The sequence below is a fragment of the Podarcis gaigeae genome (assembly GCF_964106915.1).
Source record: "Podarcis gaigeae genome assembly, chromosome: 1".
Classification (NCBI taxonomy): domain Eukaryota; kingdom Metazoa; phylum Chordata; class Lepidosauria; order Squamata; family Lacertidae; genus Podarcis; species Podarcis gaigeae.
The window spans coordinates 10,558,403-10,585,660 of NC_139678.1; the positions used below are offsets into that span (position 1 = coordinate 10,558,403).

Sequence of the window (27,258 nt, forward strand, 5' to 3'; positions counted from 1 at the left end):
AGGTACAACAGGGACAACACAGATATAGCAAGTTTAAAAAAATATAAATTAAAACTTAAGTCACTAACATATAACCTAAAATTATCATTTAAAGCCTTAATCATTACGATAGCACAGCTTGTTCCCTATGTTTTATGGCAATCACACAGAATTTGGCTATCCTTAACTCAAGGAACAAGTCTTCCCTGAAAATAGAAGTTAGCGACCATTTCTAAAAACAGTGTCCTTTTAATTTGACCGTTGCTAAAAGTTTCATATTTTATTCTGACAAAATTGATAATTCAGTATGGTGAATAATGCATATATATATGTGTGCATATACATATATATATGTGTGTGTGTGTGTGTGTAAAATACATGCACGCTTTTGGAGATCTAGAGAGTGGCAACATGAGAACAGGCCTTCTCTGCAGTGGCCTCCCGTCTGTGGAATGCTCTCCCCAGGGAAGTTCGCCAGGTGCCTTCATTATACACCTTTAGGCTCCAGGCAAAAATGTTCCTTTTCAACCAGGCCGTTGGTTGATCCAATTTACATCTTATGACCTTTTAAAAATGTGGGGTTTTTTGGGGGGGCTATTGGGTTGTTGTTTTTATTTTTATTAGGTATTTTGTGGTTTTAGATCTTGATTTTATTCTGTGAACCGCCTTGAGACCCCCGAGTATAGGGCGGTATATACATTATAATAATACAGTGGTAGCTCGGGTTACATACACTTCAGGTTACAGGCGCTTCAGGTTACACACTCTGCTAACCCAGAAATATTATCCTGAAGCAAAGTTAAGAACTTTGCTTCAGGATGAGAACAGAAATCGTGCGACAGCAGCAGGAGGCCCCATTAGCTAAAGTGGTGATTCAGGTTAAGAACAGTTTCAGGTTAAGAACGGACCTCCGGAACGAATTAAGTACGTAACCAGAGGTACCACTGTAATAATAATAATAATAATAATAATAATAATTATTATTATTATTATTATTATTATTATTATTATTATTATTATTATTATTTAAAACTGAAAGGCAGTGCCAGAAGTCAGCAGGGAAAATATCCAAGTGATATACACACCCAGATGGAAAAACCACCTTTCTGCAGAGTCAGAATGCGGTTGCTAAGGTGAGGCAGCTCTCAGTTTCTGACTGGCCGCTCCCTGCAGCTGTAACTTTCTCCTGCAGCAGCTGGGTGGGGCGAAAGCTGCTGGGATAAAGTCTGGCTTTAAATAAATAAAACAATTGTCGAATCAAATTTGGCTGTTTTTAACCAGCCACATCTTTGAGCAAAGCCCATAGCATAGTTGCAAAAACCCTTATCTTATCTTTACGACACAACAATCCTGTAAAGTAAATCAGTATCATAACTGCATCTGCCATAGGCAAAGCATCAACTACTGGAAGTCTCTTGAAGTCATTTCTTTTTGCTTAGGATTTACCTGACCTAGAAGAATAGACCTTGTTATTTATGAATTATTCTTGTTGTTTTACCTGTTCCTGTTTTTTTAAAAAAATGCTGCTTTCCTGGCTGTGATGTCCTTTTGTTGTTGTTGTTTAGTCGTTTAGTCGGGTCCGACTCTTCGTGACTCCATGGACCAGAGCACGCCAGGCACTTCTGTCCTCCACTGCCTCCCACAGTTTGGTCAAACTCATGCAGGTAACCTCGAAAACACTATCCAACCATCTCGTCCTCTGTCGCCCCCTTCTCCTTGTGCCCTCCATCTTTCCCAACATCAGGGTCTTCTCCACGGAGTCTTCTCTTCTCATGAGGTGGCCAAAGTACTGGAGCCTCAGCTTCACAATCTGTCCTTCTTTATATGCCTGTTGTCTTTGTCCATGGAGTTTTCTTGGCAGGGATACTGGAGTGGCTTGCCGGTTCCTCCTCCAGGTGGATCACGTTTGGTCAAAACTCTCCACTATGACGTGTTCATCTTGGGTGCCCTGCTTGGCATAGTTCATAGCTTCTCTGAGTTCTTCAAGCCCCTTCGCCACGGCAAGGCAGTGATGTCCTATCTCACTATTTTATTCTGTAGTTTTTGAGTTTCTGCATTATTTGTGTATACCGCTTGAGGGCATTGAAAACATTCGGTGGATTAGGAATGGCTTTCATTTAATCTTTTAAATTAAAAAATGTAAAACATTATGGTGCAGAAGCTGAAAGATAGCAGCTCTCCTACAGATATAGTCATTGCGGTTTAAATCAAATCCTCCCTCTCTGGGCCTAGCAACCTCCACCTTTCCTGGACGAAACACCTTCCTTGATTCTTTTCCACCTGGCGTACTTTGGTATGGAATCAACTTTGGTAGTCCCTGTGGACAGTGGTGCTTGGTGGGAGACTGGTGGGTCGGAAGGAAGAGAGCCCATAGGTGGAGCCAGAGGCAATGACAGGATTGTTGTTGTTTGCTGTTTAGTTGTGTCCGACTCTTCGTGACCCCATGGACCAGAGCACGCCAGGCACTCCTGTCTTCCACTGCTTCCCGCAGTTTGGTCAGACTCATGTTTGTAGCTTCGAGAACACTGTCCAACCATCTTGTCCTCCATCGTCCCCTTCTCCTTGTGCCCTCCATCTTTCCCAACATCAGGGTCTTTTCCAGGGAGTTTTCTCTTCCCATGAGGTGGCCAAAGTATTGGAGCCTCAGCTTCAGGATCTGTCCTTCCGGTGAGCACTCAGGGCTGATTTCCTTAAGAATGGAGAGGTTTGATCTTCTTGCAGTCCATGGGACTCTCAAGAGTTTCCTCCAGCACCATAATTCAAAAGCATCAATTCTTTGGCGATCAGCCTTCTTTATGGTCCAGCTCTCACTTCCATACATCACTACTGGGAAAACCATGGCTTTAACTATACGGGCCTTTGTCGGCAAGGTGATGTCTCTGCTTTTTAAGATGCTGTCATGGATCACTGCCTTGCTGTGGAAAAGGGGCTTGAATAACTCAGAGAAGCTATGAGCTATGCTGTGAGGGCCACCCAAGATGGATAGGTCATAGTGGAGAGTTTTGACCAAACGTGATCCACCTGGAGGAGGAACCGGCATGCCACTCCAGTATCCCTGCCAAGAAAACCCCATGGACAGGATTAGCCAACTCATTCTAGTTTTTTCCCATCCTCCTTCCAGGGAACTGGCCCACTGGCAGACCAACTGTGCGTTACACACTGCTAAAATGTGCTGGTGTAGGGCAATATATTTTGAGAGGTGTTTATATTTCAAAGTCTTTTATAACAGGACCAGATCCAAGCTCAATGGCAGGGGCTTCTTGTTCATGTCCTGCTTCCCAAGTTACTCTGGGTGGCTGTCTCATGTGAGCATCAGAACTGCGTGAGCTAGTTCGTGTGTATCTGAAGAAGTGTGCATGCACACGAAAGCTCATACCAAGAACTGACTTAGTTGGTCTTTAAGGTGCTACTGGAAGGAAATTTTTTTTTGTTTTGACTATGGCAGACCAACACGGCTACCTATCTGCGTGAGCTGGGATTTCAAAGGTTTCTCTCGCACCATCTTCCCCAATGCAGAAGTTCACTGCTGTGATTCAAAAGTCCCTGGATCACATCCGCGCACCTGTTCCTAGATGGCAAGGCTGCCCCGCGTCCGTGCTTTCTAAACACCTGCGCAACACCCACGCCTCCCTTTCTAAGCACAATCCGCGGCCGCCACCGGTGGATCGGGCGCAAAACCCGCGCAGAGCGCTTACGTCCTTCTCTGCTTGCCAAAATCCCACGGTGCGCAATTCCACTCACCACCAAATAAGCCCCTCCGAGCAGGTGCCCTCCCCGCTCCTCCTCCCGGCCTTTCCCGCCACGTGCTGTTTGTTTGTTTGCGCGCTGGCCGGGCCGGGCCGAGGCGGGCGGCGAGGAACTGCACGCTAGGCCGGGAGCGAGAAGGGAGCCTCCTTGTTCCTTCTCTCCCGGGGGCGGACTGTCGGGCCGACGGCCAAGGCGAGGCGCGGCGCTCCAACCCCCGCGCGCTCCCTTCTTTCCATCCGGGGCGGCCGCCGCGATCCCGCCGGAGAAGCGCAGGCAGCAATCGATCGGGCCGAGCGGCACCGGCTCCGGGGCGTGGTTTGCGCGGCAGAGGGAGTCGGAAACCCCCCGGCGCGGCGGGGAAGGAGAAGGACTCCGGCGCCAAGGGAAGCCCCGCTCTTCCCTTCCCGCCCACCAGCGACCTCCCCAGCTGATCCGGAGCGGCTGCCCCCTGCAGACCCCGAGCGCAAAGAAAAGTGAGCCCTCTCCTTTTTTCCCTCTCTCTCTCTCCTCCCTCCATGCGCAAAGGAGAGTCCGCGGTTGGGGAGGGTCACCGGGCGTAGCTGAACCAGCAGCGGGGGGAAAGGAGCGGGCCTTGCTCGGGGCAGCAGCGGAACTCTGCGCTGGGAGCGCGCGTTGTGCGTTGATGCACAATCTTTGCCTGGGTGGATCGCCTGGAGTTTGGAGAATTTACCCAGCTCCTTGCGCGCGCGCCTTTGGCGAAGTTTTTGGAGCAAAACGAAAGCAAAAGAGCGCTCGAGGGTGGGGGCTTGGCAGAGATGGGGGCGAAGAAGGGAAGGGGAGATTTGTTTTTATTTTTTAATAGAATTAGCAGAGAAGGGCATTTATTGATGCGGCCTTTGAGATTCATACTTGGGAAGTTCCGGGCGCAGAGATTAGGAGGCAGCGGCCCGAAAGCCTCTCCCCCTTTTTTTGCCCCCAGATTCCTGGACTCGGGAGAGAAAGAGGCGAGCGCTGCTGCTGCTGCTCTCGGGCGCCTTTTCGAGAGCCTCTCCCTCCGCGCCTGGGCGGGAAAGGAGCTCGGGCGGCAACGGAGGCGGGAGCCATTTGTTCCCGTGGGATTTGAAAGAGAAAGGCAAAGGCTGGCGGGATGGAAAAGCCCCTCGTCTTTCTCCCTCTCCCCAGTCACACCCCACCCCCATCGGGCCTGAGCTTGGCGCAGGTGTTGGGGAGCGCGGCCCGTGCGGATCGGGACCGGAGCGCGCAACTTGAGCGGGGTTTCCTTCTTCCCGCGGCGAGGCGCCTCCCTCCCCTGCGCGCGCGGCCACCACTTGTTAGGCGAGCCCTCTCCCGCGCCTGCGATGGGATTGGCTGCCTGCTCTACCTGGCCCCCTTTGTTGTCTGCCGCTGCCTTTGTTCTTCCCTAGGTGTCCGTCCCACCTTTCTCCCTTCCCCTCCTCCCCTGCCGAAAAGACGGGAGCGCGGCAGGAGGGCTGCAGCCCCGGGGCGCCTCTGCTCGGGGGAATCCCTCGGAGGAAACCCGCCCAGGGATCTAGGACGGGGCGGGCTGGGGCTGCAAGGAGGCAGGTGCCCCAATAACAAAAGACGCGTGTGACATTTTGAGATTGGCGGTGTTTGTTTGTGTCATGGACGTTTGTAAGCAGGAGATGCAACGGGATGCAGCTTTTTCAGAATGGAAGGACCAGGAAAGAGAGCGTCTTTTAAATACAGCTGTCAGCTCCAGTATAGGAAGGCGTAAAGAGCCGATTCTGCTTTATTTGTGTGTGTGTGTGTGTGTGTGTGTGTGTGTGTGTGGAGGTGCTGGTGGGGTAAGAAAGGAGAGATTTGCGATCGGTGAAGTTAGCGAAACCCAATTCATTAAATCCATGCTTAACTTTTCAGGGCAAAACAACAACAACCCCAAACCCCACTCCTAAGGGAGGTTAGAGAAATTTAAAACAAACAATAATTTATATGCAATTTGAAGCATGCAAAAAACAGCAATAAAATGTTGGGTGAAACATTTGAATGTTTTAAAAAGCAACTGAGGCTGTCCGTTCTTGAAGTTAGAGGATCTCAGAAATGTGAGACAGCAAACAAAACAGGTACAGTACGTAGATGTGGCACAACATGCCAGATGATTAGTGAATCAAAACTGTAGCTCTGAGGAGGCCATAGAATTGCTGCTTGAGTTATGGTGGAGGTCTAAATTGTTACATCCTGAGTTTCAAGAAATGGATAATTACTCACATGCTTTGAACCCATCCCTCATTCTGCAAAATGTTTTTGCATTCAGCTCTCCAGTTCTGATGATAGGAAGATTGAGAATGGGTTAAAGTGGGGGAATCCCACGTAAACAAGGGAGGAGAGACTATTATTCCAGCCTACCTCCACAGGTGTGCTCTTCTGAAGGTGTAGCTCCCAGCTGGAGCTTCTCCACTGCCCCAAACTCAGTAGGTGGACTTCGGCAAGCCACTCACTCTTAACCTTACCATGCAGGGCTGTTGTAAGGATTACTGAGATAAAACATGGGTCCCACTTTGAAGATCCCGAAGGTGGGGTGCAGGGCCTGTGGTTTGGGATCAGCTGCAAACCCCACCCACCATTGGTTGTGGCTCCCAGTGAACTTTTATTGTGGGTCAATCACCCTTTGTAGGAATATAGTGCCCTGCCCTGCTGTAAAGTGAAGGCTGGATACTGTTAAGGGGGATGGTTCTCAAAAGAGGAGTGTGTGTTTCTTGCGGGAAGCCTTTTCTACTCATACTTTAGTGTCTGAGCTGAGGGATTCACAAGCAGAGCTTGGCAGAGGCTGAGGGTGTAGTTGTTGGCATCCGTCTGTCCCCAGAGGCAGTGGAGGAGTGTGCCTTTGAGAATGAAGTCAAACAGCTGGAAGGTTGCAGCACCTGCTGTGGCTGTAGAGACTGATACGGGAGAGACATGTTTTGTTGCAGGTGGGGCAGATGGAAGCATCCAGTTGCGCTGCTGCAGATGCACCGTGACATTTATTCTCTCAGCGCACCAATTATTTTCCTCCCTCCCTCCTTATGAATTTGATTATTTCGGTCACAGACCAGTTCCAGCCTACATACAATATCAAGAAAGTCATAAAACACAATAGGGATGCATTTGAATTTGCAATTAGGTATAACAGGGAGAATACAGATATAGCAACAGTTAAAAAATATATAAATTAAAACTTAGTCACTAACATATAACCTAAAATTAGCATTTACGGCCTTAATCATTATGACAGCACAGCTTGTTCCCTAAGTTTTATGGCAATTGCACAGAATTTGGCTACCCTTAATGCAAGGAATAAGAGTCTTCCCCAAAAATAAAAGTAAGCAACCCTTTCTAAAAACTTAGTGTCCTTTTAATTTGACCGTTGCTAAAAGTTTCATATTTTATTCTGACAAAATTGATAATTCAGTATGGTGAATGTTTTTTTTTTTTTTTTTTTTTGTGTGTGTGTGTGTGTGTGTGTGTGTGTGTATATGCATATGTATATGTATATGTATGCTTTTGGAGATCTGGAGGGTGGCAACATGAGAACGGGCCTCCCTCCCTCCCTCCTCTGGTCACAGCTATGGATGCACGACCTGTATGCCTGTCTCCAGGCACTGTGATCGTCCGCAAGGCATTCCCACATGATGTTGCCAGCCTTCATGCCATGTTTGCGGACATCTTTGTAATGCAGAGGGTGAAGACAGGTGTAACATTTAGAGCAGGTGTTGGCAAACTAAGGCCCGGGGGCCGGATCAGGCCCTATTGCCTTCAGGATCCGGCCTGGACCTAATGGTCAGGGGTCCCTTTACCTTTACAGTAAGAAAATGCAGATTCAGGTCTTGCCAGGACCACAACAACATTGGCCCAAGGCACCCAAAAATGATACTGATAGGAAGGTGACTTTGTAGGCTGCTTTGAGCTTCTTGGAGGAGAGGCTGGAAGCATGACATGGACATAAAACTAACTGGGTGAGCCTCTAGTAACACCATCAAGAAAACCCTTCAGTTGGAGCAGTTTTCCACTTCTTAATAAAATTAACGAGGTGTGATTTGTGTGTGTGTGTGAAATTCACGAATGTCGTTGTGTGTTTCAAAATTTTAAAAAGCAGAGTTGGCCAGAAACATAGGCAGATGGACAAGACTGGCAGCTCTTCGAGTATTGGTGTCCATGCCTGTTGTTTCATTCTTGGAGCTGAGACCAAGCTGGTCTTGCTACAGCTTCTCACCTGAGCTGACTATGAGTGGCTACCGGATATGGAGACATCCCGGCCGAGAACCAAAGGCTATGCCAAAAAAAGTTGCAAAGTGCCTTAGGGGAGGGCAGAGAAATGTCAGAGGAGGCGCTGGCAGCTAAACCCATTTCCCAACACTTCACTGTCCTCCTCCAGCCTTCCTTCCAGCTGCTTTCCCCTGCCAGATGCTAAACACGCTGAACAGGGTGGGGCATAGCTCAGTGGCAGAGCACGCAGTTTGTATGCAGAAGTTCACCAGTTCAATTCCTTGTGTTTCCAGGTAGAGCACAGAACATCACTGGTAAAAACATTTGAAAAAAATACTGACAGCCTAATAATAAAGTATTCATCATAATAACAATATAAAGGTAAAGGGACTCCTGGCCATTAGGTCCAGTTGTGGCCGACTCTGGGGTTGCGGCGCTCATCTCGCTTTAATGGCTGATGGAGCCTGTGTACAGCTTCCGGGTCATGACTAAGCCACTTCTGGCGAGCCAGAGCAGTGCACGGAAACACCGTTTACCTTCCCGCCAGAGTGGTACCTATTTATCTACTTGCACTTTGACATGCTTTTGAACTGCTAGGTTGGCAGGAGCAGGGACCGAGCAATGGGAGCTCACCCCATTGCAGGGATTCGAACCACCGACCTTCTGATGGTTTAACCCACAGCGCCACCTGCATCCCTTATAATAACAGTATATTCCCCCACATTTTCACAGAATCAGAGAACTGTAGAGCTGGAAGGGACAATGAGGGTCATGTTGTTCAATCCTTTGCTCAATGTGGGTTTCGAACCCACGACTCTGAGATTAAGAGTCTCGTACTATCCCTCTTTTGCACACAGTCTCTCCGCCTGTGAAGCTGTTTGGCAGAGACCCTTGATTTGCAGGGCGAGAAATGCCTTTCTGTAGAACGCTGAAATTTCCTCCAGGCTGCTGCTGCTGCTGCTGTTCTTCTCGAGGGATTAGCAAATGCATCCCTCACATACCTCCACAATTAATAACTATTAATCATAATAGAATTGTTAATGCAATGGGTCACATCCAGCTGTTTTGCTTGTGCAGCAGATGTCTGTTTGTGCAATGGAACTTTCCCTTTCCTTTCCTCTCCTCTCCCATTCAGTACCCCCCATGCAGTCTTAAAATCTGCTCCTGAGTGTTGGAAGACCCTCTAAAGCAGATTTTGAAGGGCAGGGGGTAGAAGAAGAGGAAGTCCTGTTGCGTGAGTGGAATTTTGCACACAACAACGGAGGCCACCCAATATTTCTTAAGCTTTTCAGGTTGCATTACATAATAAGTGTGCAGCAACTGAAGTAGTTGGCTGCATTACTGGGCAATGACCTCACGATCTTAAAATACAATAAAATATGTCACTGTCTGTTGGCTTGCGCCCTGTGCTTTTCAAAGCAGAAGCGAGTCATGGTTGCTCATGTTTCTCCCATGTCGTTTCCACACATACCATGCCCGCTCAGTTCAGACTTCGTGTTCCTCTTAAACCTGCCTGCGTCGCTATGTTGTAACCACTTGAACTACACGAGCCCGTGATCATGTAAGATGGAAGTCTGCTAGAAACGTGGAGGCAGGGATCTCCAAAAAGCCCTGCCTCAATGAGGAATTCTTTTAGTGGCTTTGGATGTGGAGGACAGCTTGTCCAGACTTGAAATGACGTGGTGAAATTTGAAAGCAGGCGTGAAAATATAGGCCTCTCTGAACAGCATTAGTTGTAATGCATGAACTTCTTCTGATACGATTCCTCGAGACTTACCGAATTTTTCACTCTACAAGACACACCAGACCACAAGACGCACCTAGTTTTTGGAGGAGGAAAGCAAGAAAAAAAATATTCTGAATCTCAGAAGCCAGAACAGCAAGAAGGATCGCTGCGCAGTGAAAGAAGCAATCCCTCTTGCTGTTCTGGCTTCTGGGATAGCTGTGCAGCCTGCATTCGCTCCATAAGACGCGCACACATTTCCCCTTACTTTTTAGGAGGTAAAAGAGTCTTATAGAGATTTATTTCCCCACTCCTCCAAGTTTGTGTTATGGATGTACAGTGGTACCTCAGGTTACAGACGCTTCAGGTTACAGACTCTGCTAACCCAGAAATAGTACCTCGGGTTAAGAACTTTGCTTCCGGATGAGAACAGAAATCGTGCAGCGGCGGCGCAGAGGCAGCAGGAGGCCCCATTAGCTAAAGTGGTGCTTCAGGTTAAGAACAGTTTCAGGTTAAGTACGGACCTCCGGAACGAATTAAGTACTTAACCCGAGGCACCACTGTGCAGAAACTTCGCAAGTGAAGTTTTCCCATAAAATGATGGGGACGATTTTGTCCACTAATCTTCATCATATCATTCCACAGGGAAAGGCCTAATCGGAGTTGCCGACTCTTCCACTGAGCTCTGCATCTGTACCATTCATTAACATGACATTAGCAGAAGATTTTGGGAAGGGTCAAAGCTCAGTGGAAGAGCATCTTCTTTGCATAAGGTCTTGCATTCAGTCCCCACCATCTCCAAATAGGACTGGGAGAGAGCCATGCCTGAAATCCTGGAGAATAGTAAAAGGCTGCTTCTTCTGTTCATTCCCATGTCCTTCTCCTTTGCAAGTGTGTGTGTGTGTGTGTGTGTGTGTGCGCGCGCAGGGAGAGATTGATTTTGGTTTTGAACAAACCATAGTTTAAGGAACCATGGTTTAAGAAAGCTGCTCATTTTTAACAGAGTTTTTACAAATAAAGGACAATAACACGAACAAGCAAAGTTTATCAATGTCCTCATTTTTCATGACACTCGAACAGGGAAATTGCAGTTTGAGCAATCCCTCCAAACCACAGTTTGATCCTTCTTTGAAATCTTGTTTTGGAACGATCATTTCAACCACAGTTTCCCAGTTTGGATGTCACAGTGAACTGGTTTGATGAAACCAGGAAGTGTTCTGCTAAACTGAATCCATGATGGAAAAGGAGGGAGTACATGACTTGTTTTCGATCCAAGCCATAGTGGCATCCATTCTTTCCCAAAACTTAAACTGCAACAAAAACTGCTTCTCCCTCCCTCTCACTTGCTGAAGGATGTCACCTTTCAAAGGCAGGGAAGAAAAAGTTCCAGCCATCAAGGAACACTCAGGGTCTGTTGTTGAAGTCCCTGACCAGCCAGTCATTCCCCGTCCTCAGTAAGCCAGACAGCTAAACTCATTAACGTGTTTTTCCCCTTGTTCTTTTCTGGGCAAAGAAAGAAACCAACAAACACTGCTAAAACCTCTCCTTCCATCCTAAATATAATTGGATTTGAGCATTTTAAAGGGATACTGTTGAGGTAGCTAGGCCCAATGGATGCTGCACAACTGGTGACCCACCTGAGTCCACGAAGGGTCCAATAAACCCCCTTTCTGAGAGCTGCTTTAGATTACAAAAGAGAGGGGCTTGGTAAGCACCTTTGTGATAGGAATTTTATGGTCTTAGATATATGGTAATGTTCATAACTGCACATACATAGATCAACACAGGAAGACCAACCTGGAACCATCTTGATTCCTAAACTGACCAAATCCTTTCTCTGCAAGGTTAAACTGGAAAAGCCTCTCCATTGTCTCTTTCCTCACAAATCCTGTCTCAAGGATATGTCTGTTTGAATAAGGTGTGAGCCTGTGACCTGGCCCAGGAAATAAGTATTTTACCACTACAAAAGAATGGCCAGGCTCCCCAGGAAATCCAATCAAGTAACCTGCCAGACAGGAGATAAACAAGGACAAGAGAAAAACATTTAATTTCTGTGATGTAGGTGGGATGTATCTGAGGGGTGGTCTTAGGTTACACCCCTTCTGTGATGAATGCATTATGTTTCTGGGGGTGGTCTTGATCTAGAAGATGGGAATTTCAAAAGTCTTTATAAGCACTTGCACAGCAATTTTGGGGGTCCTCTTCCTCTCCTGCATGTGAGGGGAGCACCCTGTTGCAACAGATCAATAAAGATCAAGCTTACTAGCTGCTTTGCTTCTCAATATTCTCTGGTTGGCCTCTGTTATTTTCTCCTACCAATAGGGAACCTATGTAAGGACTCTATATGGGCTCTTGGATACCCCATAAGGGAAAAGGGCATATTTTTATTTACAACACCTTTCAGGCCACAAAACGTGGCTGATGTGCTTTGGGAAGGAAAATATGTTTGTTTTCTCTCCCAAATGTTTTGGTGAGCAGAAACCATTCTGTTTGGGATTGGTAAACTGAAAGCATCAAATCCCCTTAAAAAATGGCAATGGGCACTTCTGTTCAAAATAGGCTGGATTTCCTTGTTTATCCAGGATTGTCAACCAGCCAAGTTAATGTTACTCTAATTGCCGACCTCCTCCTCCTTCCTGTCTTTGTAAATAAGCTGGTTTTTGAGCAGTGTTGCATGTGAGGAGAGTAGAGGAAGCCCTGCTCATTCCTCACTTATTTTATGGCATTCCTTTGGTGGTGGTGGTGCTGTTATATTGCTTTTATTTATTGCTTTCTACAAAAAAAAAGCTCTTTGCAAATAAATAAGCCAATTTGCAAATATATTGTTGCAAAAGCCGGGTGTCTGCCTCTCCCTGTGTCCCTTTGTAGAATGGAAGACACGGTGCAGAATGTTATACTTCAATAAATATGGTTTATTCGCCTATTTACACCTTCAGTCTGCATGGAGGGAGTCCAGAATTTAAAGATGAGCCCCTGTTTTAAAAGGTTGAAGACAACTGCTATGAATGAACATAGTGTGGATTTGGACCAGGGAGAGTTGGATTCAAGTCCTTTTCCAGCCCCTGGGAACTGTAGTGCAACCTTCAGGCTACCTCCCTGCAAGATGGATTGCAGCCCTTTTTTTTCTGTGTCTTCTTCCCAACAACCCTTGTTGAAAAACACACCCCATCACCATCTCTCTGTTCATACCACAGGACAGTGGGGAGGGAACTTCCCTTCATTGGCAACGTCATCATTGGGCCCTCAGTGGCCCTCAATTAATGGCCCTTCCTTGGCCATGCTAGCCAGGAATTCCTCTGCAGCTTTTATTTCTCCTTTCCCACCCCATATGCAATCCTAGAATTTATTAATTTCTAGGGTTTACCCTAAATCTAAAGGTAAAGGGACCCCTGACCATTAGGTCCAGTCGTGGCCGACTCTGGGGTTGCGGCACTCATCTCGCTTTACTGGCCAAGGGAGCCGGCATAGAGCTTCTGGGTCATGACTAAGCCGCTTCTGGCGAACCAGAGCAGCGCACGTAAACGCCATTTACCTTCCCACCGGAGTGGTACCTATTTATCTACTTGCACTTTGACATGCTTTTGAACTGCTAGGTTGGCAGGAGCAGGGACTGAGCAACGGGAGCTCACCGTGTTGCAGGGATTCGAACCGCCGACCTTCTGAATGGCAAGCCCTAGGCTCTGTGGCTTAACCCACAGCGCCACCCGTGTCTCTACCCTAAATCTATAACAGTATAAAACACTGAACAGTTTGTGAGTCATTTAGAGCCAAACGCATTGAATAAAACGCACTAGAACAAATTCGAAAGTTGTTCATCCATCAGAGAAAATAAAAAGGATGTATCCTACCATACCCCTGAAAGAACACAAGACCATCGGGTCAATGGATCCAGCCAATGGCCTGTCTACTTTGGCACCCTTTTCTCACAGTGGCCATGCGCGACCATAGAGCCTCTGACCATTTACCTCCATGAATCTGTCTGATTTTTCTTGTGGGGCCACCCAAGCCGGTGACCATTGCAACATCTTTTGCACTTGCGTGAAGAACTATTTCGTCTGCTCTGAATCTCCCAACATTTAGCTGCTTTGGACGTTTCCTGTACTAGTATTATGAGAAAGGGAGGAAGGCTTTCCCCCTATCCACATAACCTTGCATGCCTCTGTCATGTCGCCTCTTAATTTTTCTCAAAATGTTTCAACATTTCCTTGTTGTTAACTAGCAGAAAAAGGCTATAAATCATGCCGTGGTACAGACTAACAGTGCAAAGAAATAAAGAACCATTTATCCTCCCACAAAGTGCTCCAAGACATTTTCATTCTTTGCATTTGTGCTGGTGGGATCTGCTGCTACATCTCTCTCGGCTGTGCCTCCCTCCCCTCTTTCATCTTTTAAAATCTGCATTAATATTTATATGCATTTTTTGGCTTTGTTTTCTAGTCTTCAAACCACTTCTTAAAAAAAATACGGTACTTGGGAGCTCAGATAGATTTGCCTAGCTAGCAAAACCCCTGGAATATTGTGGGGGGGGGGATATGTTATAATGGCTGTAACGGTAAGTTGAGACCCTCACATCTGTTTCTTAGGCTTGTGTACATGGTGCCTCCAACCTGAAAATGTAGGTTATGTTTACACCATGCATTTAAATCTCTACGATTCCACTTTAAACAGCCATGGGCTTCTCTTGAAGAATTCTGGGAGCTGTAGTTTGTTAAGGGTGCTGAGAATTGTAGGAGACCCCTATTTGCCTCACAGTTCCCAGAGTGGTTTTTACAGTCAACTCCTCCGCCGGGAACTCTGGGAGTTGTAGTTCTGACAAGAGTCTCCTAAGATCTCTCAGTAGCCTCAACAAACCACAGTTCCCGGGATCCTTTGGGGGGGGGGGGCGGGCGGAAGGAAAGCCTTGCCTGTTTAAAGTGATATGATACTGCTTAAAATGTATTTTGCTAATGTGGACTATAGTCTGACCTGTTCTCACCTGCATAAGCCTGTCTTGCGGCCATACTGGACTGTGGCAGGATTTGAGGATGTAGAGAGATGGGTGTGAAATACTTAAGGGAGACAGATGTGATATGCACAAATGCTAATACTAATTCTATCAGGATCACTGTTTTTCCATGAGCAAAGGGTTTCTGCTCTGGGATCTGTGTTATTTTCTGGACAAGCATTCTCTCTCGCCGTAGGTTTTCCAGCGGAGGGTCTATTTATACAACCGTGGCAGGCATCCAAGCCAAACATATGGTGATTCAAAGGCTCTCTTTTGAATCTCTTTTTGGAGTCAACAGAACCTTGCTCTTTTATTTATATTTGATTCATACGTCCATATTTCTTCCTGTGCGAAGAGGACAGCTAACCTTCTTGTTCAGATTATCACAACAGAAATATATCTCTCCCTGCCCCCCAACTTTTCTGTTTTGTTAGAAAGGTCACCGCCATGGTTTCTCATTTTAAACTTAGTGAATGCCGAATTATTAAATGGGTGTTTCCTCTAGCCTTTTGGTCCTGGAGGCACAGTTCTCCCTCAGGCCGGTACATGGAATTATACTTTGTGCAAGAAGACAGCCGGCAATCCAGCTGCAATAGTGAGCACATCGGTTGAGGACGAAGGGAGACACGGGTTCAAGTTCCTGCTCAGACATAAAGCTTGTTGTTTAGTCATTTAGTTGTGTCTGACTCTTCATGATCCCATGGACCAGAGCACGCCAGGCACTCCTGTCTTCCACTGCCTCCCGCAGTTTGGTCAAACTCATGCTGGTAGCTTCGAGAACACTGTCCAACCATCTTGTCCTCTGTCGTCCCCTTCTTCTTGTGCCCTCCATCTTTCCCAACATCAGGGTCTTTTCCAGGGAGTCTTCTCTTCTCATGAGGTGGCCAAAGTATTGGAGCCTCAGCTTCACAATCTGTCCTTCCAGTGAGCACTCAGGGCTGATTTCCTTCAGAATGGAGAGGTTTCATCTTCTTGCAGTCCATGGGACTCTCAAGAGTCTCCTCCAGCACCATAATTCAGAAGCATCTGTTCTTTGGCGATCAGCCTTCTTTATGGTCCAGCTCTCACTTCCATACATCACTATTGGGAAAACCATAGCTTTAAAGCTTACTGGGTGGCAAATTGGGTCACTTGCTCTCAGCGATACCTGCTTTACAGGCAGCGTTTTAAATTCACCAGCCGCATTTTGCACCCAGCTATTGGCCACTTGCGGTCAAGTAGAGATGCCCGGGTGCCAGGAGGGCGTCGGACATCTCCACCACCTGGAGGTGCATGCCTGGGGATCCTCGGATCCTGACTGTTTTCAGACAGTAGCAGCACACCCTGTACAATTCTGTCTGTTGTGTTTTATCTGCATAATCAGAATGAATTTCAGGAACCCAAAAGCTGTATTGGAAAACATGACATTTGAGCCTTCTGGCTCAAAAATTGCCCCTAGGCATTCTGTTTTGGCGACTATAACCCTTGTATATCCGAATTTCTAACGCTAATCACAGGGTTGTTTGTTGTTGTGAGAATAAAGTGGCCAAAGGCAAAACCTGTTTACGTTGCCTCGGGCTCTTAAGAGGGAAAGCATAATAATAATAATAATAATAATAATAATAATAATAATAATAATATATTTATTTATATCCCGCCCTCTCCAGCCGAAGCAGCTAACAACAGTAAAAATAGCACAGTTTACATAAAATCACAATCAGTTAATTGAAATACATTCTAAAATCAATTCAGAGTCAAATTAATGGCAACCATTGGGCTAGAGTTCTGTGAGGATTACAGAAGGAGAAAGGGGGTCAGACTGTGCCTTGGCCAAAGGCCTGGTGGAACAGCTCTGTCTTGCAGGCCCTGCGGAAAGATGTCAAGTCCCGCAGGGCCCTAGTCTCTTGTGACAGAGCGTTCCACCAAGTCGGGGCCACTGCCGAAAAAGCCCTGGCTCTGGTTGAATAAAAATATAATATCTACCCATTCTGCGCAAGTGGTGTTCCCTATGTTGTGTCCTGTTTCGGAGCTTGACCTCACATCCCTGTTTTACGAATCCCAGGCTAGAGGCTTGCTTTGCTGCTAAATTTGGCCTGGTATGTTACAAGTTGAGGAAGGGTTGTGTCACATAGTAGAGCATGTGCTCTGCATGCAAAAAGTCCCGGGTTCAGTCCCTGGCATCTCGGGGTAGGACTGGGAACTGGCCCTTGTGTGAAACTCCAGAGAGCCAGTACGTCCTCATGGTCAGAATGAAAATAACAGCTGAAGTTTAAAAGCGGTACAAGATGACCACCTTTTCATTCAGCTAGAAAAGCTTGTCAAGATATTAAAAAAATGCCTTCCTCCAAATGCCTCTCCATGTTTCTGGAGTGGCTGCCTGAAGCATCTTCTTGACAGAGATACTATTGCACAAAGGTGGGGGGCCACCACGCTGAAAGCCCTGCTCAGAGTTACTGTGGAGCAGCCTTCTGATATTTTGTGGACTGGAAGGAGAAGCTCTCCTGCAGACCGCAGTGACATACACCATGGAAAAAGCGTTCTCTCAAGAATTTACTTGCCCATTCAAGCAGGAATAGGGGGCAGGCATCCTCTCCACAGTTAATGCTGGGATCACCACTCCCCCCTAAAACCAGTCAGCCTGGGCTGAGGGATAGGACTGGGCTTGATCGACAGTGATGGCAACGCCTCTGGCATGTTTGTCAGCTGCAGCAGAGGCTGCCAGGGAAGACACGTGCGTGCTCATTCCTGCCCTCGGTATGATATCACCACTGGCATATTGGCAGGGAGGGAGGGCTTCAGTGGCACAAGGATTCTTCACAGCTCCAGGAGGCATGAAGTCATAGATACATCCAAGGCGCCTTCGTTTTTCAAGGCATTCTTCTCTTCTCATAATACAAGCTATTGCAGGAGCAGGGAGTCTCAGGCTCTCCTAGCCTCTCCCTGCGGTGTAAGGAAAGGTAAAGGGACCCCTGACCATTAGGTTCAGCCATGACCGACTCTGGGGTTGCGGTCCTCATCTCGCTTTATTGGCCGAGGGAGCTTCCGGGTCATGTGTCCAGCATGACTAAGCCGCTTCTGGCGAACCAGAGCAGCGCACGGAAACACCGTTTACCTTCCCGCTGGAGTGGTACCTATTAATCTACTTGCACTTTGACGTGCTTTTGAACTACTAGGTTGGCAGGAGCAGGGACCGAGCAACAGGAGCTCACCCCATCGTGGGGATTTGAACTGCCGACCTTCTGATCGGCAAGTCCTAGGCTCTGTGGTTTAACCCACAGCGCCACCCGCGTCCCTTCCCTGCGGTGTAGGATGGCCAGCTTTGTTGGCATCCATCTGTCGCGAGAAACAATTGAGTGTGCATCCCGGGGTGAAGACTAAACTGCTGCATTAGCAGCACCAAGGTGACTTTCCTGGGGTGCAAGACTGGGCAGTGTGTATGGAGGTCCTGGGATGCCCAGATGACAAAACCCTCCTCTTCACCTCGCTGATGTGGTCCAAAGGAAAGCAGAGCAAGACCTTTGGCACCAGCTTGGCTGCAGGAGTTGATGGAAGGAGGTGGACAACGCGCCATCCAACCATCTTTAGGACTAGGACTCTACTTCAGATTGATTTTTTTACTCCTGAGGCTTTTCTTCTGAAAATGTCCTGCAAGGCAGCAGAGGTTTAGGATCAGATTTTTATTTTTATTATTAATAATAGCAGAACACTGACACATGCCCTCTCCCTCATAGGTAGTATTATTATGTAGTACAATCTTCTGTGCGCCCACATTGGTCCTAAGTTTATAACTGAATGGGGGGAAATGGTTTTGCGTAAGAATTGCTGGCAGCAACTTGATATTCCCGCCTTCCAGTGTGTCCAAAAATAAAGCAGGCCAGCTCTCTGTTCAGTATTAAAAATGAAACTGGAAGCCAGTCCTACAAAGCCCTCCGCCCAGGAAGTTTCCCAAAATCTGCTTCTGTCCTGATTTTTAACAGTGCATTGCTAGGAATGTTCCTTTTGCTCAAATAGATAGGTCTAGGCATGAAGGAAGCTGCCAATTCACTCCAGTCCACAACCTCTGAGTTTTAAGTTGCTCTTATTTCCGGAACTTTGGGCTAGTACATTACCAGTTTGTTGTGACACTGCTTTCTCGAGTTGGCTCTCCATCCCATCGCAAGGAGACTCACTAGCATAAGGAATGCCTTTTTATTGTTTTCCATTAACTGTAGTTACTTGTTTCATCAGAACTGACAACCATGGCTAGTCATAAGTATGGTTTAGGGAGGAAAGCCAGGGTCATAATCTTATGGTTTGAAACTGCCTTGTTCCCCTACACTGTAGTTAGGACTAGCCGCGGTTCTTACGTCTGAACCCAGACAAACTGTGGCTAGTCCTAACTATAGTGTAGGGGAACAAGCTAGTTTCGACTGAAAGTAACCTTGGTTAGGTGAAAACTTTCAATTGCCTCATCTCAGTTGTGACAGGAGAAGAGGAGAGAATGTGAGCCTAAGGTTTGTACATGTAACACTAAACCAGGGTTGGACAACCTTTTTTTTCTGCCAGGGGCCACATTCCTTCAGGGCTTATCTCTTGAGGGCTGATTGGGGGTGTGGAAGACGTTCATGGCGGATCCAGCACCACAGCAAATAAGGCCATTGCTCTTTCTTTCTTCCACCTTCTTTTCTCTCTGTCTTTGCCTGCCCTGGGAGAGTCTGGTTGTTCTGGCCAGAGATGTGAACTGACCACTTGCAGAAGGCTTTTCAAATCAGGGTGAGGATGACATTAAATTAGACCAAGGGGCTGCATCTGCAAGGTGCCCACCAGTATTACATTCCAGCCAGGCTGTTTCATTTCACCATCTCTCAGCCTCTGTTCCTTGAATGCAGAGTGATGTCAGGGAACTGCCATGGGAGCCAGAGGAGGAGGGAGGGCTCCGGAGGGATGCCGGAGAGCATCCCAGTAGGGAGAGAGGCAGCCCATCTTCTGGGGAAGGAAATCAGCGTAGCACCAGTGGAGAAGGGGGGCAGATGGGGGAATCGGCGAGGGGGCTCCATGACTCCTTGCTGGAGACCAGCAGGGAGAGCACGGGTCCTCCGCTGCCCACACCCTCCCTGCGCAGAAGACTTCCACGCAGGGAGAGTAGGCGGAGACTAGGCGTCAAAGAACTTCTTTGCTGGAAGAAGTTCAAGAAACGCCCACTGACGGATTCTGCCAGCGATTGAGACAGCCACGGATGGGTGGCTGTCCTGACAGAAAGGGTTCACCCAGGTAACCCAGCCAGGTGTGGCGACGACTTACGCACGAGCAACCCCTAGAACCATTACAAGTGTGCTAGAGGTTTGTCCTTTGCCTGCACCAAGCTGTGTTTCCACTGACAGGTCTGCCTACCGCGTATTCCTCCTGTCTCTTCATTTTTACATTAGAGCATCCTGAAGCAAGGAGTCCTGTCAGTCAACTGTGGATTGTTCTGCTGCTTTTAAAAATCATAGCATTGTAGAGCTGGAAGGGACCCCAAGAGTCATCTAGTCTAACCCCCTACAATGCAGGGATCTCAGCTAAAGCACCCAGGGCGGATAGCCATCCAAACTCTGCTTAAAAACCTCCAAGGAAGGAGAGTCCGCAACCTCCCAAGGGAGACCATTCCGCTGCTGAACAGCTCTTATGGTCAGAAGTGGACGAAATCATGTTTCTGTCTGGAGGCATTTTTAAAGCCTATCATAAAGGTAAAGGTACCCCTGATCGTTAGGTCCAGTCATGGATGACTCCGGGGTTGCGGTGCTCATCTTGCTTAACTGGTCGAGGGAGCCAGCGTACAGCTTCCGGGTCATGTGGCCAGCATGACTAAGCCACTTCTGGCGAACCAGAGCAGCGCACGGAAACACTGTTTACCTTCCCGTCAGAGCGGTACCTATTTATCTACTTGCACTTTGAGGTGCTTTTGAACTGCTAGGTTGGTAGGAGCAGGGACCGAGCAACGGGAGCTCACCCCGTCGCGGGGATTCGAACCGCCGACCTTCTGATCGGCAAGCCCTAGGCTCTGTAGTTTAACCAAAAGCACCACCTGTTTCCCTCTAAGCCTATCATGGGACTGAGTAAATGGAAGCAAAGTGGTACATTTCTCAAGGCACCAGGAATTTAGATCAGAAGCAATCACTTATAAAAACACCCACACTGTGAGCTGGGCATCTCCCACATTAGGGAAGACTGTAAATTTATTATCTTTTGTGTGTGTTGGGTGAAGGTCGGATTTGTTTTGCTCTCGTTCACTTTCCCCCCAGTGTGTGTGCTTGTGTGTGTACATATATGCACAACATATAAAATTTCATCATCTAGCTGAGCAGATCTATTGCAGTCACGTGCACGTACCTTACACATACATTTGGAAGACACCAAGGTTGCGCACGATTGATGAGGGTGCCTTTGCAGAAGAAAGGGTGGTCATGGTTCAGGGCTGAAAAAATAAACTCTGTTGCATTTGGAACTTGCAGGGGTACACTGTGGTAGCTAAGATACAGATAGAGCCAGAACAATGGTGCTCGGTGTGTCAGGCCACATCACTTTCTTAGTTGCATTTTAATCTTCTGTGGGCTCAGCGACTTTTGCTTCCAACCCGCTACAATAATTGCTGAGCAAGAAGAGAACTTTGCAAAGCGAAAGATTTAATGAGGGGCGGTGGTTGGGGGGGGGGAAGATGCAGAAGAAAAGCAGCGCCCCTGAGGGTAGACATGATAGACGGCCCCAAATTACCCAGGAGACACCATCAACCTTTCAAATCTTTTGCATCCCTTGCAAATCAACACCACAAATCTTTGAATCCAGATCTGTTTCCTGCGTATTCCAGCAATGGGATTTCCAGACCTGGAGGTTAGCCAGCTGTTAGAAATGAATAGGACCCAGAAGAATAGCTTTAGCTGCTTTACGATTCAAAAAGAAGGCGTAGCCTTGATCCAGATAATCTGAGAAAATCTTGAAAAACAGAAGCAAGCGTGTGTGTTAAGGCTGCAGGGTGATTCAAAGCTGTCTTTTCCGAAGGTGAAATCCTGATGTGCCCATCTACTAACTTTCTTTTCTGTTTCCTCCCTCTTCCCCAAATTTCCCCCCAGTTTGGCAACCGGAATGCGCAGTGATCCCAGGGCTTGAGAAAATGGAATCTCCTCAAATACCGCCAGGTGACGCAGAGCAGTCTTCCACAGACTTCGACGATCTCCAGTATTCACTGCAAGGTAAGTTCTTCCATGTGAGGTTCAGTAAAGGGAAGATCTGTAGCCGTAGTTTCATCAGGACACAAGAGCATCTCTGTTGGATCGGGCTGATGGTCCGTCTCCTGCAAGCACCCTGCTTCGTTCAGGAGCCAGCCAGGTACCTCCAGAAATCACACGAGCAGAAATTTCTTGCTTCTGTTCCACTGAATCTGGTATCAGGGGGCATAGCTCAGTGGCTGAGAAACCTGCTTTGTGTGAAGGTGGTTCCAGGTTCAATCCTGGCAACACCAAGTAGGACTGGGAGAGATCCTTGTCTTGAGTTCTGCAGAGGTTGCTGCCAGTCTGTGTAGACAGTTCAGAACTAGATAAGGCAATAAGGCCAAGGATGTGTGGACACTGTACCTTTTCAGTGCATTTGAAGCACATTATTTCCCTCAAATCCTGCCAACCTAGCAGTTCGAAAGCACGTCAAAGTGCAAGTAGATAAATAGATACTGCTCCAGCAGGAAGGTAAACGGCGTTTCAGTGCACTGCTCTGGTTCGCCAGAAGCGGCTTAGTCATGCTGGCTACATAACCCGGAAGCTGTACGCCGGCTCCCTCGGCCAATAAAGCGAGATGAACCCCAGAGTCGGTCACGACTGGACCTAATGGTCAGGGGTCCCTTTAACTTTACCTTTTATTTCCCTCAAAGAATTCTGGGGACTGTAGTTTAAGGATTTCTGGGAATTGTAACTCTATGATGAGCCAGCTACAGTTCCCAGAATTCTTTGAGGGAAATAATGTACATTGAATGTGCTTGAAAGGCATAGTTTATACGCAGCCTGGTTAGTTATAAGGCATCTTCCTATGCAATCCAGATACTTACTGTTTCAGGCCCTTCATTTATCATCTTTCAGAGAATGTTTCTATGGGGCATTTCTCCCTCCGTAGAGAATATCTGTGCTTTTTTAAAAAAATACAAAAAAAACCCTTTGAAATCTCTTTAGAGTGCCATTAGGACTAAGAGCAGAGCCAATTTCAAACCCCCACTCAGCTTTGAAGCTCACTGGTGTGATTTTGGATTAGGCACATTCTCTCAGCCTGGCCTACTTGACAGGGTTGTTGTGAGGCTAAAGTGTCTGTGAGTGAGAAGGGGGTAAAGAACCAGTCACACTGCCCTGGGCTCCTTGGGGGAAGGGTGGAATCAAAAGAGGATAAGTAAAAACTTGACTCATAGAATCAGCGTAATTCAGTACTTGAGTGAACGAACCATGAGTAGAAAAGTCCCTGGTTCAGAATCTCACTGAATTCACTGGGTTGGCCCTTTTGATACAACCGTTGAATGTTGGTATAGCTCAGTTGGTTAGAGTGTGATGCTGATAATACCAAGGTTGCAAGTTCGATACCCATATGGGGCAGCAGCATATTCTTGCATTGCAAGGGGTTGGGCCAGATGATCCACAGGGTCCCTTCCAACTCTGCAATTCTATGATTTTATGTCTCGCGGCTTTTAAAAATCCAAGAGCTGTCCAGGGCGTTATTGATGGTCAGCTGGCAATGCTAACATAGACATCTGCTTGGTTTCATTCCCCTTGGCCCGCCAGCTCCGGTAACAATTGCTTGAGAGATTTTTCAAGCATGCTTGTAAAACACAGAGGTCTCCCAGAGCTCATGACTGTTGAATTTTGGAGGACCAGATTTTATCGCTGCTCCTTCATGTTTTCCTTTGCAAGATTCCATTGTTGCTGTAAGCCACTGTCAAGGGAACGGCTTTGCTCAGGCCGTGTTGAAACCTCAGTCACTGTTGCTCCTTGCTACCAATCAAAACAAGCTCTTGTCTGCCAACCCATCTTCCCAAACACTCTTTCTCACTCTCTCTCTTTTACCTTGTTTGAACGAAAACCCCCAGCACCCTCTTTGCCTGGAGCGGCATGCCTCATGTTTGGCTCAGAAAAAGGCAGTGGGAATTTTGATGCGCTGGAATGTTTGTGATTTACCGTATTTTTCCTTCTATAACACGCAGATTTTTTCTTCTAAAAAGGAAGGGGAAATGTCTGTGTGTGTTATAGAGCGAATGTGTGGTCCCTGGAGCCGAAAAATCATGCAAAAATCAAATCGCGGCGCTGCACGCTGCACTGAGAAGCGAAACCTGAAAAGAGGAAGCGGCTGCTTTCCTGCATTCTGCCTCAGGGTCTTACTGCCCACCCTCCTTTGTTTCGTTGCTGTGTTTGCTGAAACGGAACAAAGAGCAGGGAAAGCCCCTCCCCTCCAGGCAAGCTCCGGTGCTGCTGGGGGAGAGGGAGAGAGAGGGGGGAAGGGAGAGAGGGGGGGGGAGGGGGAGGGAGAGAGAGAGGGGGGAGGGAGAGAGAGAGGGGGAGGGAGTTAGGGAGGGAGGGAGAGAGAGAGAGAGAGAGAGAGAGAGAGAGAGAGATGGCTGGCTTGGGTGGGGGGAAACTTTTGCCTTTCTTTCCTCCCTCCCGTTAAATCCCTCTCCTGCATTCTTAGCCAGCTGCTTCTCTGCACACCCCTCTAATGTCCCTTCTTTGTTTTTCCTTCGCTCCCCACTTAAAATGTGGTTACAAAGCATGGATCCTCAGGATCTTTGCATTGGGTCACCCCAAATTCACCATCAGATCACATAGCATGTCCATGGCTACAGCCTGCCCCCCAAAAATCACGCACCCACTGTTGCCTGGGGCTGCAATGGTGCAAAAACGTGGTTACAAACCATGGATCCACATGGATCCTCAGGATCTTTGCATTGGGTCAGCCCAAATTCACCATCAGAGCACATAGCATGTCCATGGCTGCAGCCTGCCCCCCAAAAATCACGCACCCACTGTTGCCTGGGGCTGCAATGGTGCAAAAATGTGGTTAAAAAGCATGGATCCACATGGATCCTCAGGATCTTTGCATTGGGTCAGCCCAAATTCACCATCAGATCACATAGCATGTCCATGGCTACAGCCTGCCCCCCCCCCCAAATCACATACCCACTGTTGCCTGGGGCTGCAATGGTGCAAAAACGTGGTTACAAACCATGGATCCACATGGATCCTCAGGGTCTTTGCATTGGGTCAGCCCAAATTCACCATCAGAGCACATAGCATGTCCATGGCTACAGCCTGCCCCCCAAAAATCACGCACCCACTGTTGCCTGGGGCTGCAATGGTGCAAAAACGTGGTTACAAACCATGGATGCACAGGGATTCTCAGGATTTTTGCATTGGGTCAGCCCAAATTCATCATCAGATCACATGTCTGTGGCCACAGCATGAAGCACAAAAATGATACATCCACTGTTTCATTCAGAATGTTTTTTCCCTTGTTTTCCTCCTCTAAAAACGATGTGCGTGTTATGGTCAGGTGCGTGTTATAGAGCGAAAAATACGGTAATTCTGAAGTTGCAGAACCTTAGTGTTGTCCCAGCCTTGGGATTCTCGGGTAGAGCCAACAAGATGCAAAGATGTCTCGGATTTCTTCCCTGCAGCAATGGTGGCGGGAAGAGGTCCCCCAAAACAGAAAAGACCAGGGTCTATGCACGTCCGTGCCGATCCTACCCATGGGGCTTGGGATGGGAGCTGGGTTGAAGCTGAAGCTTCATGCGCATGTATATATACCAGCTGCACTGGTGCTATACCAGCTGCACTGGCTCGCGGTGGAGTACAGGATCAGGTTTAAGGTGCTGGTTTTAACCTTTAAAGCCCTATACGGCCTAGGACCCTCATACATATGGGGCGTCTCTCCTGGTATGTCCCACAGAGGAACTTACGGTCTTCAAACAAAAACATCTTGGAGGTCCCGGGCCACAGAGAGGTTAGGCTGGCCTCAACCAGAGCCAGGGCTTTTTCGGTCGTGGCTCCGATCTGGTGGAACTGTCACAAGAGACTAGGGCCCTACGGGACTTGACATCTTTCCCCAGGGCCTGCAAGACAGAGCTGTTCCACCAGTCCTTTGGCCAGGCAGGTCACAGCCTGACCCCCTCCTTTGATAATCCTCACAGAACTCTAGCCCAATGGTTGCCATTAATCAGATTTGAATTAATTTTATAATGAAATGATTTTAGAATGTTGTATCATTTTACTGTTGTTAGCCACTCTGAACCTGGCTTCGGCTGTGGAGGGCGGGATATAAATATAATTTTATTATTATTATTATTATTGAACATTAACTGAGCAACAATAACCATTTCTCCCCAAAGTTGTATGAACAGATGAAACTGTTTTATATCGTTAGTCCGCTAGGCTGCATAATCCAGAACTATGATGGACAGTGGCTACACACATAGATAGATATCTCATAGAATATAGGGTTGGGAGGGACATTAAGGATCATGTGGGCCAACCCCCTGCAATGAAGGAATTTGCAGCTGTCCCTTACAGAGATCGAACCTGCAGCCTCGCTCCCCTTAATTCAAAGAGCATTTCCGTTAGGAAGCATTTCAGACTACAGTCGTACCTTGGAAGTCAAATGAAATTCCTTCTGGAAGTCTGTTTAACTTCCAAAACATTCAGACACCAAATCACGGCTTCTGATTGGCTGCAGGAAGCCAAACCCCCGTCGGACGTTCGGCTTCCAAAAATAGTTCGCAAACCGGAACAGTCACTTCTGGGTTTGCGGCATTCGGGAGCCAAAACTTTCGGGAACTAAGCTGTTTGATAACCAAGGTATGACTGTATTTATTATTATGTTTATATCCTACTTTTCCTCCAAGGTGGCATTTTATCCTAACAAAAGCCATGTGAGGTAGGGCTAGGCTTAGAGACTGGCTGGTCCAAGGTCACCCCAGCAAGCTTTGTGCCTGAGTGGGGATTTAAACTCTGGTCTCCCAAAGTCTTAGGATGTGGGTGGCGCTGTGGTCTAAACCACAGAGCCTAGGACTTGCCGATCAGAAGGTCGGCGGTTCGAATCCCCACGACGGGGTGAGCTCCCGTTGCTCCGTCCCTGCTCCTGCCCACCTAGCAGTTCGAAAGCATGTCAAAGTGCAAGTAGATAAATAGGTTTCTCTCCGGCGGGAAGGTAAAACGCCGTTTCGGTGCACTGCTCTGGTTCGCCAGAAGCGGCTTAGTCATGCTGGCCACATGACCCGGAAGCTGTCTGTGGACAAACGCTGGCTCCCTCGGCTCCCGTTGCTCAGTCCCTGCTCCTGCCCACCTAGCAGTTCGAAAGCACGTCAAAGTGCAAGTAGATAAATAGGTATCTCTCTGGCGGGAAGGTAAAACGCCGTTTCGGTGCACTGCTCTGGTTCGCCAGATGCGGCTTAGTCATGCTGGCCACATGACCCGGAAGCTGTCTGTGGACAAACGCTGGCTCCCTCGGCCTATAGAGCGAGATGAGTGCTGCAACTGCAGAGCGGTCCGCAACTGGACCTAACAGTCAGGGGTACCTTTACCTTTACCTCCCAAAGTCTTAGTCCAACGTCCTAACCACTGCACCATGCTTTGCCCATCTAGCACCTGTATTTTCGGCCTCGATTGGCATCCTGAGAAAAATCTGAGAC

At 47.7% G+C, this 27,258-nt stretch overlaps 1 protein-coding gene across 1 annotated transcript in view; it reads left to right on the forward strand.

The window, feature by feature from the left end:
• Positions 1-3,442: 3,442 nt before the first annotated feature.
• The window catches only part of SYNE2 (spectrin repeat containing nuclear envelope protein 2), a 256,016-nt gene continuing 232,200 nt past the window's right edge, over positions 3,443-27,258 (forward strand). Inside the window, exons 1-2 of the mRNA XM_083729549.1 lie at positions 3,443-4,199; positions 21,680-21,799. Of these exons, the coding sequence (XP_083585675.1) occupies positions 21,721-21,799 (79 nt within the window). The 5' untranslated portion in view covers positions 3,443-4,199; positions 21,680-21,720. The remainder of the gene's footprint in view (positions 4,200-21,679; positions 21,800-27,258) is intronic.